The 18,800-nt window shown below is 34.8% G+C and overlaps 1 protein-coding gene across 1 annotated transcript; it reads left to right on the top strand.

Annotated features, from left to right (window-relative positions):
• Positions 1-829: 829 nt before the first annotated feature.
• LOC117633917 (splicing factor 3B subunit 3) lies at positions 830-11,914 on the top strand. The gene is made up of 15 exons (XM_034367773.1): positions 830-1,211; positions 1,460-1,594; positions 1,700-1,779; positions 2,038-2,121; positions 2,966-3,053; positions 3,224-3,381; positions 3,503-5,483; positions 6,523-6,833; positions 7,021-7,336; positions 7,492-7,647; positions 7,801-7,942; positions 8,790-8,866; positions 9,743-9,873; positions 10,493-10,601; positions 11,190-11,914. Exons 1-15 carry the CDS (start codon positions 1,041-1,043, stop codon positions 11,385-11,387), a joined length of 4,137 nt encoding a protein of 1,378 aa, XP_034223664.1. The 5' UTR covers positions 830-1,040; the 3' UTR covers positions 11,388-11,914.
• The last annotated feature ends 6,886 nt before the right edge of the window (positions 11,915-18,800 follow it).

Here is an 18,800-nt window from a genome sequence, read left to right as displayed (position 1 = left end):
TGCTCATATATTGAGTATTATGCATTGTTTCGTTATAAACGTGTCGATGGGATGTGCTCCATCATATATGCGTGTTAGTTGAGAAATAATATTTAGGAAGAAAGTTGGGTAGCGTTTGTTTTGTAGCAGCAAAGGCTTGAAAGAATAAAATAAATTTGGAATTTAGATAAAAGTCCTAACTTTTGAATTGACATGCACCTACACTTTTGTTTGGATTCATTAAAATATATAAATTTAAAATCTTTTTGTGAAAAAAATTTAGAATTTCGAAGTCATAAATTTTAATTTTAAATTTAATCTAAATAGTTGTCATTTCTAAGAATGTAAGAGAATTATAATTTTAAGAGGAAAAAAAAATTAAAAAAATAATATACCACATCTTTTATACCACCACCACCACTTTATCATGAATATCGCTATTGATTTTCAATTCTATATAAATAGTCATTATTTCAAAAATTTCAAGAGTGAAAGATTTGAAGAAAAATGAAATAAAATAAACTATGTATCACATCGCCTATACCACCACCACCCCAACCGAACCATCATTGGCTACCACCACCACCATAACCATACTATGCCCATCACCGCAACCATCTGCACCTCCCCACAACAACCGCGATAAACCATCTCATCAGCATCGCCGCCGTTGCCGTCACCACACTCTTACCTCACCACCACCTTACTACTAGTAGCACTAAAACCATCATTACACATGATGTCACCTCTACTGTCACTGTCATTAATCCCTCCAAAAAGATAAGTTTTAAATTTCATTAGAGTTTTAATTTGTAAAGCATTAAATTCTTGATAAAATCCTCATTGCTTTAAATATCTGATTACTTAATTAGTATAACACATGATCAGTCTTAATTAATTTTATTAACTCTCCATCTCTCTCTGTGAGGACACCTGGAGCCTTGACGACAAACGCCTAAGAAATAGAGACCTTTTAGTTGTCGGAAAATCAAACAGTCGTTTAAGTTTTATCGAGAAACAAACAGAAAACCCTAGCTTTGAAATTCTCGGGGCCATCGTCAATGGCGGTCTCAGAGGAAGAGTGTTCGTCTGCAAATTCCCGATCATCGTCATCAGCCTCCTCCAGCAGCTCTCACTACCTCGCCAAGTGCGTCCTCCGAGGGAGCGTTGTTCTTCAGGTCCTCTATGGTCACATCCGCTTTCCCACTTCCTACGACGTCGTCTTCGGGAAGGTCATCTATCTCTCTCACTTTTCATGTTGTTCACCACTTTCCTGCAGCTATTGTGAGCAGGACGGTAATTTTGTTGGATTTAGAAACAAAGAGTACTGCTTTTGTGATCAAGCTCTTCTTATTTAATTGTAATTTTGTTGGAATTAGATAAGAAAAAAACTGCTTTTGCTTGATATTAATCTTGCCTAAGCTCAGAAGTAAATAGCTTAATCTAACTGTTAATGGTTCGTGGCAAATTTGAAATTCAGGAGACTTCCATAGAGTTGGTCATAATTGGTGAAGATGGGATTGTACAGTCTATATGCGAGCAGCCTGTGTTTGGCACCATTAAAGATATTGCCATCCTACCCTCGAATGACAAATTCCGCACCCAAAACCCACAGGTTTCTCGTTTACTTGGAGAACCTTACAGTTTTCTTTCTTCCTTTTTGTATTTCAAAAATTAACTAAGTTGTATTCATTGAAATAAGTTCATCTTCTTGTGGTAGATGCTGGGTAAAGACCTTTTGGTTGTTATTTCTGATTCTGGGAACCTCTCGTTTCTCTCTTTTTGCAATGAAATGCACAGGTAAATATACGTTTTCTTGCTTTCTTGAACTTTTTATTTTTTGGTGTTACTTCTTGATGAACAGTGCAATAAAATAAAAAACCAGCTATATGACAGTAAGCGTCTCGAATACCGTGCAAATGGTTTGTTTAGGATGTGCACCAAGTATAATAATGGAACCTAACCATGCCTCCCAATTATATATTCCAAATTGTCAACACTGACAATCCACCCTTCTCTGCTGCTTACTCTTATTATATTTGGAAATGTTTTACATAGGTTTTTTCCTGTGACACAAGTTCAACTTTCTAATCCTGGAAATTCAAGGAATCAGCTTGGAAGAATGCTAGCCATTGATTCAAGGTAAGTCACCATTGTGGTTGAAACTTTTTGAAAACAGGTTTTATAACTTAGTTTGGTTTATGTGTAGTTTGGGTAAACACATATTCCTTCTCCTCTCCTTTCAATTTCCATGATGAAATACTTTTTACTTGCAATATAATCATTTGCTCTGTCGTGTCATGTCTTCTCATGTAATAGTTTAAAATCTTTAGCTAGTTGCTATGCACCCTGAACTAGTTCAGCCAATAAAGATTTGCAAATTATTTGTTTACTAGATTTCTTGTTGTTTTCCTGGAAAACTTTAGGATATTGCTATAGAATATTAACTGTAATTTTACTTATCTTGCTTTAGATTCTGCAAACAATGTATGTTCTTGTGTGATAGAAAGGTGTAACTTAAACATTGTCAAGTAAAATAATAAAAGTAGTTTTTTTAGTAGTTAGGAGAGGGAGAATATAAAAGTGGGTAAGAAAGAGGGAATATAAGGGGGAATTAGGTAAAGGACTGAAAGTTAAACTGAAAAGTGGAGCAGTTGGGTATAAGATAATATTTTTTGTTGTTAAATAAATGCTTTTTTTTCTTCTTAACATTTTAATCCTGAATGTTCCTCTTTTTCCCCCCTATCAAACAGCTGTGGGTCTTTTGTGGAATAATTGTAAGCTTTGTTTTTTAGGAAGAAAGTTTAGTACGTGGAGTAGAGCACAACTTCGCTTGTTCATATGTTTGCTTATTATATGTTTGTTCTTTTCTTATGCTCTAGTGCATGTGGTAGAGATTTCATAAACAAATGAATATGTAAATAGAAGCTCTTGGCAGTCCCATTATTTTTTTGTAGTCTTAATTTCTATGTTTACGCTTTTACAGTGGCTGTTTCATTGCTGCTAGTGCTTATGAAAACCAGTTGGCCATGTTCTCTGTTTCAGTGTCTGGAGGCAGTGACATTATTGATAAGGTTGAGCTGCTTTCCCTTCTTATTATAGGTTTCACAGATTTGTATATTTTAGAGAAAATGACATGAATTTTGTTTGTATAGAAAAAGAACATATGAAGCTTCTTTATTTTCTTTTTGACCACAAATTTTTCATGCAAAGTTTTTCAGATGTTCTGTTGTCCAAATTTCAGAAAATAGTCTTCCCCCAAGAAAAAGAAGCAGATGCTAGTGCTGCCAGAGTTCAAAAAAACAGTATATGTGGTACTATATGGAGCATGAGCTTTATTTCAAAGGATCCCAGTCAATCAAGTAAGGGGCATAATCCTGTACTTGCCATTCTTCTAAATAGGTATGATTGTCATGCGTGTTTGGGGGAAAAAAATGCGCTTGCAATTGTTTACATGGTTTGAGTATAGAAGTCATTTTCACATTCTGATGACTATATACATGGGAAAATTTTGGCATTGCAGGAGGGGAGCAGTCCTTAATGAATTGCTGTTACTGGGATGGAATATTAGTGAACAGGAAATTTATGTGATTTCTACGTATACTGAAGATGGACCGTTAGCACATAGTATTGTTGAAGTTCCTCATTCTTATGGATTTGCTTTTATGTTTAGGGAGGGTGATGCTCTCCTAATGGATCTTAGAGATGCACAGATCCCCTATTGTGTCCACAGAACAAGCCCAAATTTCTTATCCAATGTGGTTGATGAGGCAAATTTTGTTCAAGAGTCATCTAGAGGATGTGATCTATCTAGAGTACTTCAGGTTGATGATGAAGGAGGTTTATTTAATGTAGCTGCATGTGCTTTACTAGAACTAAGCGATTTAGATCCAATGTGTATAGATGGTGACAAATACAATGTGAATGTGACTTACAAACATGTGTGTTCATGGAGTTGGGAACCGGGAAATGCTAAAAATCCCAGAATGATCATTTGTGCAGATACAGGAGAATATTTCATGATTGAAATTATCTTTGGTCCTGATGGACTTAAGGTTCAAGAATCCGAGTGTCTTTACAAAGGTTTACCAAGCAAGGCAGTTTTGTGGGTTGAAGGCGGGTTTCTGGCTGCAATAATAGAGATGGGAGACGGGATGGTATTGAAAATGGAAAATGGGGCACTTCTTTATGCAAGTCCTATTCAAAATATTGCCCCAGTACTGGATATGTCAGTTGTGGATTACCATGATGAAAAACATGATCAAATGTTTGCCTGTTGTGGAGTGGCACCGGAGGGGTCACTAAGGATTATTAGAAATGGTATAAGTGTGGAAAAGCTACTGAGGACTGCACCTATATATCAAGGGATTACTGGTACTTGGACATTACGAATGAAAGTAATTGATTCTTACCATTCTTTTCTTGTGCTATCATTTGTTGAGGAGACCAGAGTATTATCAGTTGGTTTAAGCTTTACTGATGTGACGGATTCAGTTGGTTTTCAGCCTGACGTTTCTACTTTGGCCTGCGGTGTTGTAAATGATGGATTGCTGGTTCAGATTCACAAAAGTGCAGTTAGGCTCTGTTTACCCACCAAGGCTGCCCATTCTGAAGGTATTCCACTGCCTTCTCCGGTTTGCACATCTTGGTTCCCAGAAAATATGAGTATCAGTTTGGGGGCTGTTGGACATAATCTAATTGTTGTTTCCTCGTCTAATCCATGCTTTTTATTCATTCTTGGGGTTAGATTGCTTTCGGCGCATCATTATGAAATATATGAAATGCAACATTTGAGATTGCAAAATGAATTATCGTGTGTTTCCATTCCTCAGAAACGTTTTGAGGGAACCAGTCTGGTGGATAATAGCTGTGCTGCCACCCTTCCATTTGGAGTTGACATCAGTAATATCTTTGTTATTGGCACGCACAAGCCTTCAGTGGAAGTTTTGTCTCTTGTGCCTAATGAAGGACTGAGAGTTCTTGCTTCTGGGACGATCTCGTTAACAAATACTTTGGGAACTGCTATTAGTGGCTGCATTCCTCAAGATGTAAGGCTTGTATTAGTGGACCGATTGTATGTCCTTTCGGGATTGAGGAATGGAATGCTGCTTCGTTTCGAATGGCCTGCTTCCCCAACAATGCCTGTTGGATCTCTTTCAGTTAATACAAATACTGTTTTTCCAAGTGTATCAGCAGCAAATTCGTTTGGCCCAAAAATATATGATGTTAAGTTCTCTGAGAAGACAAAGGACAAATTTCCTATTGAACTTCAATTGATTGCTACACGTCGGATTGGCATCACTCCTGTTTTCTTGGTTCCTTTGAGTGACTCGCTAGATGGTGATATAGTTGTTCTCAGTGATAGGCCTTGGTTGTTGCATACTGCAAGGCACAGCCTCTCATATACTTCTATCTCATTTCAATCTTCGACACATGTCACTCCTGTATGTTATGTGGAATGCCCTAAGGGAATTTTATTTGTTGCAGAGAACTGTCTACATTTGGTGAGAGTTCTACTCCATATTGCTGTGTGCTCTTGTTGGTCTATATATTTCATTTTGTTGAATCTAGTTTTATCAATATGTTTTTGTTTGATTCTAGTTCTACTCTTGTCAGCTTGTAATTATGCCTTCAATCTAGGAAGTGTATGGAGCCCTGTACAAAAAGGTTTATCTTGAGTATATTACCATATTAACTGCAGCTAATTTTTCTATATAGTTTAGATTTAATTTTCACAGAACTGGGATTTCTAGATTTTCATGGAATTTCTATTTCCTTTTCATTTGGGAACTGTGGATGTTTGTGTCCATTTGATGGTATTTTTTGAGGTTTTGAATAAATATACTTATTTTTATTCTTAATCACTATTGTCTTTCAGAACATAGGACTATGGGAATTATGTTCCAGTTAAAAAATTTGTTCTATGCTATTATATGATTAGAATTAGACAGATGTTCATGCATTTCCACAGATGTCCTAGCAGGCTAGATGTTCCTATATGATTATTGGAACAAAAGGTTGATGGTTTGTATATCCCATTGAATGTATTGTCAGTAAATGGAATTTCACTTGTGCTCTATGTCTTTGCCTTGTTAAATAAAAGAGATATTCCCTGACAATATTTGGAACAAGATTGATGAGTGGAACTGGCCGAATCTGTGAAGTTGGTTAGCTTCTAATGTTTTGATACTGAATTTGTTAAAGAATGATAAGGTGTAGTAAATAAACTAACACTAACCTAGAAAATCTTAGCATAGTTGCTGAGGTCATTTGGCATTGTCCAAGGACATTTGACTGAGTTATGCCTTAACCAAGGTTGGGTAGAGTTTGGGACCTCCCAATGCATAGGAATTGCGAGTCTTTTTATTTTCAAATTACGCTTGTGTGTACGCATATGTGAGTGAGTGCTTGCTTGTGAGCTTAAAAGCTTGTGAGTCTATGGGGCTCATGTTTGTAATGTTCTTTTTTTTTTTTTTTTTTTTTTACTAAATTATCTTGAAGTTGGATATATTGATTCTAGTCAATGTTATATGATGATTCTAGGTAGAGATGGTGCATAGTAAGAGGCTTAATGTGCAGAAGTTTCATCTTGGAGGCACTCCGAGGGAGGTCCTTTATCATAGTGAAAGCAGGCTATTGCTTGTGATGAGGACTGATTTGAGTAATGATACATCTTCATCCGATATATGCTGTGTAGATCCTCTTAGTGGGTCAGTGCTGTCATCTTTCAAACTTGAACCCGGTGAAACAGGGAAATCCATGGAGTTAGTGAGGGTTGGAAATGAACAGGTTCTTGTGGTTGGGACGAGTTTATCTTCTGGTCCAGCCATAATGCCTAGTGGTGAGGCTGAGAGGTAAAGCACGTGTCCTTATTTCTCTCTCTTCCTCAGAGTTTAAAAGGTTCAGTTATAAATAGAAGTTTTTCAGGATCTTCAATGTTAACTAATTTCCAGGCAATGTGTCAATGTGTAAATGTTTGAGGGTCATTCTCAATTCCTTTTGTTTGATAGGCCTGCATTCTAACTGGATTCTTGTTAACAGTACCAAGGGACGTCTTATTGTTCTCTGTCTTGAACATGTGCAAAATTCAGACAGTGGCTCAATGACATTATGCTCAAAGGCAGGGTCATCTTCTCAACGAGCATCTCCATTTCATGAAATTGTTGGGTATGCCACAGAACAGTTTTCAAGCAGTAGTCTTTGCAGTAGCCCAGATGATACGAGCTGTGATGGAATTAAACTTGAAGAAACTGAAGCATGGCAGTTTCGATTGGCTTATGTAACCAAATGGCCTGGGATGGTGCTTGCAATCTGTCCTTATCTTGATCGTTACTTCTTGGCGTCTTCTGGTAACGCTGTAAGTAGCAAACTTCTTTCTTTCTTATTCTTTCTTCTTTTTTTCCCTATATATTGTTCTATATGCATGTTTTAAAGTTTTGTAATTGGAAGATAAGGTTAACCTGGTTTATTGCATGACAACTGTTGATGAAGGTATTGGTCTTCTTTTCTCAGTTTTATGTATGCGGGTTTCCAAATGACAATTCCCAAAGAGTGAGAAAGTTTGCTTGGGCAAGGACACGTTTTATGATTACGTCTTTGACTGCACATTTCACTACAATTGCTGTTGGTGATTGTCGTGATGGTGTCCTTTTCTATGCTTATCATGAGGTAAGCATTATCGCTCTCTCCTCTCTCTCCTTTTGTTGTTGTTTTGTTTTTCTTTGTCTAAGTAACTTTTACGTTAGAAGTTACGATATGGTCACACCTTGTACTTTGTATTATTTGTCCTGATATTGTTTGCTTCTCTTTCTTGTGTGGAAGGATTCCAAAAAGCTGCAGCAACTATACTTTGATCCATGTCAGAGATTAGTTGCTGATTGCATTCTTATGGATGTCAATACTGCTGTTGTTTCAGATCGTAAGGGAAGCATTGCTGTTCTTTCTTGTGCAGATTATTTAGAAGGTAAAAGATTAAATTTCCTGTGAAATTGTAAATCAATGTCTGCAAATCTTTTTGTCTTCCAGCTTAAGTCCTGTAAAACCCAGTTGAGGGTTGGAACAGAAGCAGCAGGATGTGCAGCTCAGAAATTGTTTATAGAGATTAACATTGGACTATCTGTGTATTTGCTTTAAATATGAAGAGAAATTGATTGTCTTTTGGAAGTATGATTTTTTAGCTGATACCAATTTGTATAGCATTCGAAATGATTGTCTTGTTTGACTACAATGTGCAAGTTGATTTGGTCAGAAATATAGAAATTTTGTGAATTATACACGGTTTGTAATTTTAGAAAACACAAAAGGAAGAAACTTGTCAGATATATTATTTCACAACTTATTTGTTATTGACATGAAGCTTGTAACAGTCATATGCATTTTCCTTATCACAATGTTGGGAAAACATTGCTAATGTGGTACTTGCTTGTCGGGAACAGATTCTATGATTTAAATCATTATAGAGAAATGCTCCACTGCAATTGGCATGATGGTGAAGTAGAAATTTATTTTGTGGGAAACTGAGTTTTTTGTTTTACAAATGGTTTTTTTATATTTCAGACAGCCTTAAATTAAATGCTAATGAGCATACACTACTTCATAAATTTCGTGCTGTTTAATGTCAAGAGTTAGTGTTATCAATGTATGGTGGTGGTGGATTCTTGACAGACAAATAACGGTGATAGTCAAATTTATTAATACCTTCATATTGTTTGGTTTCTATCATTTTGTCTTCAGACCCTGTTCATGCTCATATGCTTCGTCTGGAAGTGGTACCGTTTTAACTTTTTTCTTCTTACAATTCTGTGTACCAGATACCGCAAGTCCAGAATGTAATTTAACAGTGAGCTGTGCTTATTATATGGGCGAGATAGCTATGAGCATCAGGAAGGTACATCTTTACTCTCTGTCTTCTTAGCTACTGGATTATAGCCTTTAAACGTTCGAAGTTCAAATTGTTAATGCCTGAAGTAACTGAAGGAATTGAATTTAGGTATACCTATCTGGAGTTGACATATAATGATGATGCGGAAAAATTAGGAAGAAAGCAAAAGGAGGGAGAGAGAGAGAGAGAGAGAGAGAGAGAACAAGAGGAATGGAGAGAGAGAGAGAGAGAGAGAGAGAGAGAGAGAGAGAGAGAGAACAAGAGGAATGAAGATAGGATTTCAATCTTTAATATCAATCCTGGTATAAAAAAATCTGTAATTTCACTCCAATAATCAAGTCTGCTTTTGTAGGTTGCAATCAGCCGTACTTGGCAGTTGAACCCCAATGAGGAAATAAAGCCAACAAGAAACCTTTCTAGTAAATAGGAAAACAAACCCTAATAGTTAAAGACTCGTATTTTTTTTCCTCAAAATAAGTGAAGAGATCCCAATTTAAAAGCAGGCCTTACAAGGTTAATTTGCTCCTGCTAGATATTAATTTCCATGACTCATGAGTATATAAAAGACTAACATGAATGGGCTGTAACTTATAAGTAACATTCAGCAAGACCAACTTTTTTCTTTTGTTAATGAAAGTAATAATATACATCATGAATTTGAAGTTTGGTACAAAAGTGCGTACGTAAGTGGATGCTTGCAATATAGAAATGATGAAATGTGCATGAGAGCATGATAACTTGATATTATTATATTAGAAACATACTTTCCGAAACTATTTCTATTGCTTCGTTGCAGAACTTCTGGTTCTGAAACTATCTTATAAATTGTTGTGAAATTTCTTGATGCTTACCTTGTGGTTACATTAATAATTTTCTTTCTAGGGATCATTTTCATATAAACTTCCAGCTGATGATGTATTGAAGGGTTGTGATGGAAATATCGACTTCTCACAAAACGCCATCATTGTGAGTACACTGCTTGGAAGCATAATAACCTTCGTGCCAATATCAAGGTATGCAAAATAGCCTTAATTCCCTTTTACTAACCTTCCTTTTCAAAAAAGTTGCACCATCATGCTTTTAGACCTGACGTCAAATAAAAGGCGTCAGACATCCTAGAGATGCATCTAAAGTCTTTATGTGCTATTATTAGCCTACACATAGTGGTAGATCATTTGAGCAAGTAAGCTTGGCTCACTGCCAATTTCTGGGGATTTAGCCTGTGTTTTTATAACTCGTTTTACCATTAACATAGTGAAGCTGCCTCTGGAAAGACATAATTTTTTTTGAAGAAAATGTCTGTTAGTTTGTTAAGCTAGGTGCCTCAATGAAAAATCTAAGAATCCTGACTTTTGTAGTTAAGGTACTAATCATCTATACCCTCCTAAATGAAAGTCTCTAGTCACCATAAACCAATATGCATTATGCATCTTGTCTTTATTGGTTCCCCGAGCAACAGATGCACTGAATTTTCTATGGTTACTTCTACAAATGTTCAATGTTCTTCTTAATAGTAGATGGTCAATGTGTTTGTCTTTTTATTGTAAATCGTGATTAGAATTTAACACCATGCTTAATAGATATCAAATTTATTTGATTTTTTTTACTAAAATATTTATTTATGTTTTCCAGGGAAGAATATGAACTCTTAGAAGCTGTCCAAGATAGACTAGTGGTGCATCCATTAACTGCTCCTATTCTTGGGAATGATCATAATGAGTATCGTAGTCGGGAAAATCCGGTAAGAACTGTAGGATCTTGTAAATCTTTTCCTATATGTACTAGCATGCTTACATGTGCATGAACACTAGTACTTTGCATAAAATATGTCATGTTATTTATCTTTTCGATATATTTTTCCTGTTTTCTTTTTCCCTTTTGCCTTTGGAGTTTGTTATGGGGGTATACCATGAATGTGTTGCTATTTCTGTTAGTGCTTAAAGTGATTGGGTTGACAAAGAAATTGGTCGATGCCAGCATCCAAATTTAATCAGATTAGTTTCATTTAGTATAATACACGGTTGACAGTTCTATTTAGAATCTGATTCTTAAAATTGATTACAACTGAATGAGAAAATTGTTTCCAACAGAAACCTTAATAAATTTGGTGGTATGGTTTTCAATTCTAATGTGCCTTTGATTAGCTGGAGAGATAAGTTTGAGGGTAAGAAATAAAAAAAGAATACTGCTACATTATACATAGTTTCATTTTGAAATATGGGGTGCATCAGATGTTATTGTATGTAAAGATGAATATTTTATGTCGTTATCATGCCTGTGTGGATGAGTGATGTGGGTGTGAGCATGTGTGTGTTATTTGTTGATGCAGGTAGGAGTACCTAAGATACTTGATGGTGACATGCTCTCTCAATTCTTGGAGCTGACTGGTATGCAACAAGAGGCAGTATTATCATCACCTCTTGGGGCACAAGGCACCGTAAAGCCCAGATTGAAATCGCGATATGCGCTAATCCCTGTTAATCAGGTTGTGCAACTCCTTGAGCGGGTTCACTATGCCCTAAACTAAATATTTATTTTCTTTCAATCATGATCTGGAGATGGGCGTTCAAGTCTCCACGGAGGAAGCATCTGATGCCAACTAATCTTTAGTTGTACCTCCTTTTCGCTTGGACAAGTGAATGGCAACCATGCACATTTGAGTGTGCACGACCTTGTTGCGAATCACGACCCTCAACTGTTAATACCATGGAGCTAACCATCATACTGATGAAGCGTATCTTAGATTCACATTCTTTCATCAAATTCAAAGAGTGGGGCAAAAAGTGCGCAACATGGATGAATTTGCCTGTCATTTTATGTAACATATCTTGCATTGTTCCTTGTATTGTAGAATTGGTTATACGTATAATAGGCGGAGAAACAGTTGAGAGAGTTCATTCTGTATATTAGATAAATGTGCCTGTTCTTCTGTGGCTGCAGATGCATAAAGCAATTAATGTAACATTTTGCTTACGGCTGGAGTCATTTTTTAATGGTGTGCCTTTTGCATCTGTATGTCGAAGCTTCCCTGAAAAAAGTATTTATCTGGTGCCATTTACCCAATTACGTTATAAAAAGTAATATTAGTTATAAAGTACTCCCAAATAGATCCCAATTAAAAACGACCCAAACATATTCCTCCCAACTAGAGAGGAATAGTATGTGCCGGCTGAAAGCAGCATTGAGCTACCACCTAAACCATTCCTATCCGCCATAAGAGAAGAGACAAAAAAAAAAAACCAAAAAAAATTGTCCCATCAGGATGATCTTTAAGCCCTACTGACCACGGACGTTCACATTAGGATCTTTAATCCTAGTGACCCATTTTAGTGCTCGAACTGTATGGGGTCGTTTGGTACACAGGCTTGGCTTGGACTGGCTTGGACTAAATTTAGTACCATGTTTGTTTCATTTAATTCTAGTCTTAGATGGGATTGCTAATACCGGGCCCACCAAAAACACCTCATTAGAGCAACTCCACCCGTTTGCCCTTAGCCATGGCAAGGGTGGAGATAGGGCAAGCACTATTCACGTGAATAGTGCTTGCCCTTGCAAATAGTAAATTGTGTCTCCACCCGTTGCCCTAGCTAAGGGCAATTACTATTCATTTTTTTGTTTTTTTCACAAATGTTTTAATAAAAATAATTAATTTAAATAATATTTTTGGATAATATTTTTGGGTTCGTACATATCAATATTTATTATAAAATTCATATCTCAATCGGAAATTTTTTTGGTATTTATAGAAAAAAAAAGAGTATTTTTTTGGTATTTTTTTAAAAAAAATTCAATTTTTTTCATTTTTTATTGCACAAAAATTGGCTGCCGTTGGATTGGAGAAAAAAAATCTGATCGGAGAGCTCAGAGTGCGACACGTGGACTTTTAGTGGTACTGTAGCGGGTACTGTATCGACACTGTAGCAGCACTGTAGCACTGCGGGCACTGTAGCGATACTGTAGCTAGCTGACGTCAGCGTGACGTCAGCAACCGAGTTTTGGACCTGGGGCTGGTTTGGCCTTCGGGCTGGCCCGAGTTGGTGGGTCCCACACCAAACTCGGGCTTGGGCTGCACGCTGGAGGGACTTTTTTTTTTTTTTTCTGCCCTTGCCTCGGGCTGGGCTCCATCAGTGGAGCTGCTCTTAGGAGGGGACTACTAAGCCCTTGTAGAAAGGGAGAATTAACTAGTCCTATGTTCACCAATGTATAAGATGCATATATTATATTGTAATACTAATAACATATATTACTATTATTATTATTATTATTATTATTATTATTATTATTATTATTACATACACATATACTATAATGTACATATATACATGTATATACACATATACATGTATATACATATATATATATATATATATATAAACACATATATACATATATACATATATAATATATATATATATATATAAATACATATAGATATATACACATATATTATTATTATAATATACTCATATACACGTACATATTAATATTATAATAATAGCATACATGTATACATGTATATATGTAATATATAAATGCGTATGGATATTATTATTACATATTATGTGCGTACATATGTATTACGTGTAAATGCGATGTTATAATATGCGTATATAATATACATACATATATAAATATATGTATATGTATTATACCCATGTATATTATAATATACATATATACACCTATATACACTTATATATATATAAGTATATTATAATAATATTATATATATATATAGATATATACACATATATTATTATTATAATATACTCATATACACATACATATTAATATTATAATAATAGCATACATGTATACATGTATATATATGTAATATATATTATATTATATATTAATGTACATATATACACGTATATTATTATTATAATATACCCATATACACATACATATTAATATTATAATAATAGCATACATGTATATATGTAATATATATATATATATTATATTATAATATGTATATATATATTATACCCATGTATGTATTATAATATACATACATATATATAAAATATATGTATATGTATTATACCCATGTATATTATAATATACATATATACACCTATATACACTTATATATATATGTATGTATGTACGTTTATATTATTTAAAATATATAATATTATTATAATATACTTATATACATGTATATACATATATATATATATATTATATGTATGTATATATATTATATATATTATAAAATGCACATATATATATTATATGTATGTATATATATTATATATATTATAAAATGCATATATACATATATATATATATATAGATATTTTTGAAAAAATAAAAAAAATTCTAGTCCTAGTCCAAGCATACACCAAACGCAGGATAAGTGTTATCCAACTTAGACAAAGCCAAGTCAAGCCAAGCCAGTCCCTAGGCATAGTCCATGCCAAGACAGTCCTATGTACCAAACGAGCCCATGAGGCTTCGCTTTGGTGCGTAGATCTCGGATGCAAACAACACTATTATGTCTAACTGATCTAACTTACAGTTGTTCGTGCATGAAACATTATCCTTAGAATATCTTACTCTATTCCGAAAATTATTGTCAGTTCTGGGAAAAGGTTATCGAAAAGAGAAAAAGATTGGTACATCTTCAAGTGGATTAGTGATGATTACTTGTAAATACAGGGCCTGGGACAAGAAGTGAATTGAAGATTTATCATTTTCGATCGAAAAAACAGAAAGGCAAAGACACTTCAAAACCCTAATAAGCAGTAAAATTCCAAGCACTTTCAAGAAACATACTTGCGTATGAAGCGTGCATGCATACTCTTAACAATCTCCAGATTCCAAAATCTTAAAGTTGTTGGGAAATGCATGTAATCAATGTATATAAAGCTTACACCCTTATCGCGCCACGTGCAACTCCAAACAGCTACAGAGGTGGACATATGTATGTGCAGCAACCATGCACATTGCAACCTAGCAAAGAAGTCGGGGTTGTGATTTGAATGTTTCGTACTTGGGGCATCTTGCCGACCATAACTCTAATATCATATTAGACAATCCTCATATCCAAAAAATCTTCGACTGTTAAAGAAATTTGAACAAGAATAATAACTGAGTACATGTGCGATGTTATTGTGGAAAGAAAGTTGTATACTTCGTGGTATACAATAAGTTTTCACTTCTAGTCTTTCGATGTTTTTGGGTGTTGGGAAATGAATCGAATCATTGAGCTAACTTAATTCTAATCAATTTTCTCACTCATTCTCACCGCTTGGAGTAATTTTTGGGTCAAACCGTAACACTGTTATTTAGTTTTACAAATTCTTCGTTCCGTTTGTTTCAAGGTTTAGGAGTTTGGTAATGGATTTCAAATTGCATTTTCATGTTTGGTAAGTGCAGTATTGATAATGTAATTATGGACTCATGAGAATGGACTTCCCATGTAGTGCAGAATTACATACCCTTGACTTGCCTTGGGAAACTTTTTTCCCCCCACTTCGGAAAGCATTTAATGCACCTCTTTTTGCACTAGCTTACCCATACTTTGACGGTCTGTGCTGGCGACGTTCGACGACGATGGTGTTTAACAGTGTTGGTCGTGGTTAGGTGGTGGTTGTGGTTTGAGTGGGTTTAGTTGTCTGTGTTGGTGGTGATGATTTGACTGGTGGAGGTTATGTTTGAAGATGTTGAATCTGTATTTTCATAATTATTACTAGACTTTTGAATTCGTTTTCAGAAATCAAATTTCAAAGATTGGGACATGGCAGGTGGTTTGTGCAATGGTGGAGTGCACTTATAGGTAGGCAAAGTAATAGAAAATAGTGGTTAATTTTTTTTGTCACCGGCAGATTGAAAAACTCTGATCTATTGTGACAGATTAGGGAGAAGATAAGGGAGGAGGAAGAAGAGGAGTTAGGCGAAGAACCAGTTGAAGATACGGGAAACCAAAATTCTGTAAAGCGAAGGGTGAAAATAAAAAATGTTGAGAGCTCATTTAATGATGTGGCATAGCCAACTCAACAGTCACATCAGATGGTACAAATAGATAGTCTCCCTAGCATTACATTTTTAAATACCGTTTTGATCCTTAAAAAACTCTTCATATTAATAACTTTTAATAATAAAAAATAACGGTATTGTTGGAAAACTGAACAACTTTTCATTCCTAATACTACACTAACCAAACATGTGAATGTGATAAAATGTCATTTCATAGTCCTCATTTCCCAGCGTTCCCGAACATGGGAATGAACATCCTCCATTTCTATCTCTTAGAATTATTAGACATGGGAAGTTTATTCTCAAGAAGTATTTTTCATTGTTAACTTTTTAAGAAGCTTGGGTTGGACTAAATTTAGTTTGACCTTATAAGTTGAAACGAAAAGAGAATTTGATCTAACGAAATGAAGATTCAATGTGAAAATAAAAGCTAGACTTTTCACACAACTAAAATATATAAATGAGGATGGTACGTACTTGAATTGAGGATATAGATTGTCGAAGAGGAAGAGCCTTTTGTGCCTAAACCGACAGTATCAACATTCATCATTGAACTCAAAAAAGCATATGCATACAATTCAACTACCACAAAAACAACAATAAATTCAAGGACGGCAAATTTGTTGAATTGCATATACACAGCTTTTATTTTGTCTATAAGAATTAAAATATCCAACTGCACTGATGTCGTGCCTAGCAACAACTCAGAAAAGAGACCCTCCTTCCTTTACAATTTTATCATACCGAATACAAGTATCCTCTTCATCAAATTGAAACACAAAAGGTCCACCTGCACTGGAAGGCAGTTGGGAAGGTGGATATGCATGGTTAAAACTTAAAAGCAAGGATTGTTTGGTTGGGTTTGCTGCATCGTTTAGATAAGCAAAAAGCTCACATGACAAGAGAATGAAATAGAATTAAGTTCAAATCTTAGCTGGGAAGTTTTAAAAATGATTTCAGCTTAACTATTCAAAAGACTTCATTGAGAATCTGACAACAGAACATATGGAAATTAACAGACAACATAACATCACATGTTTAGACTGAGGATATTATTGATTCATTCGACATAACGTTTGAATGTCTCGTTTCAATTCACAATTTGACAATATAATATATCTACATGTATATCCATTGAAATTGAATCTCAACATATGCTAATAACTAGTTTTGTTTTGGTAGAATTACATTTTAATGTGGCATATATATTAGGTTTATTTACACAAATGCTCTCGAAGTTACTGTCAAATCTCATTTTACCCCTCCAAACTTAAAGTGATCCTCTTTCCCCTCTTCACCAAGGTTTGATGACTCACTTTGTCCCTTGTCGTCAATTCCATCCAAAACTTTGTTAAATTCGATGACGTGACAGGGGTAATTTTGTAAGTTAGTACACGTGGATCATTATTCACCAATAGGTAGGTAACGTAGCAAGTGGAGCCTACCTCCACTTAGATAAAAAACATAATTAAATATTCTAAAAATTAAATAAATCAGAAAAAAAATTCAAATAATTAAAAATCCTCCATCATCATCATCATCTCTACAACACCATAATCATCTTTACAGCACCATCCCTCCATCATCATCTCTACAGCCAGTGGCGGACTCAGAAATTTTTTAGCGGAGGTGCAAAATTGATTAAGTATGAAAAATGATTTTTCAGAATAATCATTTTCTCAAGATAATTTTTGGCGGCTTTTATTCCTTACACATCAAATAAGAAAACTTGATTTTATAGGATTTTAGTATGAAGTATATATTGACTTAATGAGCCATCATTTTTAGCATAAATCGTATTTTGCACTGAAACCGATTTTTCATATTTTTATTTGGTGGGAATTTGATTTTCTAGTATTTTTATTTGAATCCAAATGGGGAGTACTTCCTTATTTACATTGTAAACTTAAGTAAATGGAGTAATATAAAAATAAATTAAAGTAAAAGGACAAAGACATTTACTTAAATGTTGAAAATGAAAATAAGGTAATCTGTATACCAGTTCAGCAAAGGGGCAGCTGCACCTCCTTGCGCCTTAGTGGATCCGCCTCTGTCTACAGCACCAACAACACCATCCCTCCATCCAGCACATAAACCCACAAATTACCTTGCTGGAAACGGAGGATCAGAGAGATAGAAAACCCAAAAAAAAAAAAAAAACTCTAGTGGTTTCTAAATGATATCCTTGGAGCTCTAGTTTTTGTAGTCTTAATTATCCAATTCTCTCTTTAGGTACAAGCTAGGCAGTTACTAGTATCTTTAGAGAAATTTTAATCAAAGATGATCGAGTTAGCTATTTTTTGTCCACCCAAACGAATTTACAGTCTTTCATCATGAGACTTTTTGGTGTTTGCTTTTGTCTAATAATTGGAAAGGAAGTTCCAACTTCAAACCATGATGGAGGTTTTTTAATTATTTGAAAATTTTAGTTACTTTTAAAAATTAGAATATTTAATTATATTTTTATTTATGCAGAGGTGGACTCCATTTGCCACATCACCCATTCAATTGGTGAATAATGATCCATATGTATGAAGTTACAAAAAATCCATGATACGTCATCAAAGTCAACAGACTTTTAGATGTAGTTGATGGCAAGAGGCAAAGTAGGTCACCAAAGCAGAAAAAGTGGGCTATTTAAGTTTTGGGGGACAAAGTGAAATTTGATCGTAATTTCGGAGACATTAATCTAAATAAGCCTATATATTACGTCTGTATACATACGCATAAGAAAAAGACAAACATTACCAGTCATGAACGAATGTGTTTTTTTTTTTTTTTTTTTTTTTCGGAACGAATGTAGCAACTGCATTCATGCAACCAAAAAAAAATACAGCACGCAACTTTTCAGCAGTTTTTTCATGGACAGTTAGAAGGAACTTTCAACTTATTTATGTACATATTTATATCTTTTTCCATAACGTGACTGATATGCTCAGTCCATGATCAATGA

Source organism: Prunus dulcis, chromosome 7, assembly GCF_902201215.1.
Source record: "Prunus dulcis chromosome 7, ALMONDv2, whole genome shotgun sequence".
Taxonomy (NCBI): domain Eukaryota; kingdom Viridiplantae; phylum Streptophyta; class Magnoliopsida; order Rosales; family Rosaceae; genus Prunus; species Prunus dulcis.
This window is presented reverse-complemented; position numbering and strand designations above follow the sequence as displayed.

Coding starts and splice junctions, on each gene's coding strand:
- LOC117633917 (XM_034367773.1), top strand. CDS start 1,041: ATGGCGGTCTCAGAGGAAGAGTGTTCGTCTGCAAATTCCCGATCATCG. Junction 5,484..6,522: donor CAGAGAACTGTCTACATTTG/GTGAGAGTTCTA, acceptor TGATGATTCTAG/GTAGAGATGGTGCATAGTAA. Junction 9,874..10,492: donor ACCTTCGTGCCAATATCAAG/GTATGCAAAATA, acceptor TATGTTTTCCAG/GGAAGAATATGAACTCTTAG.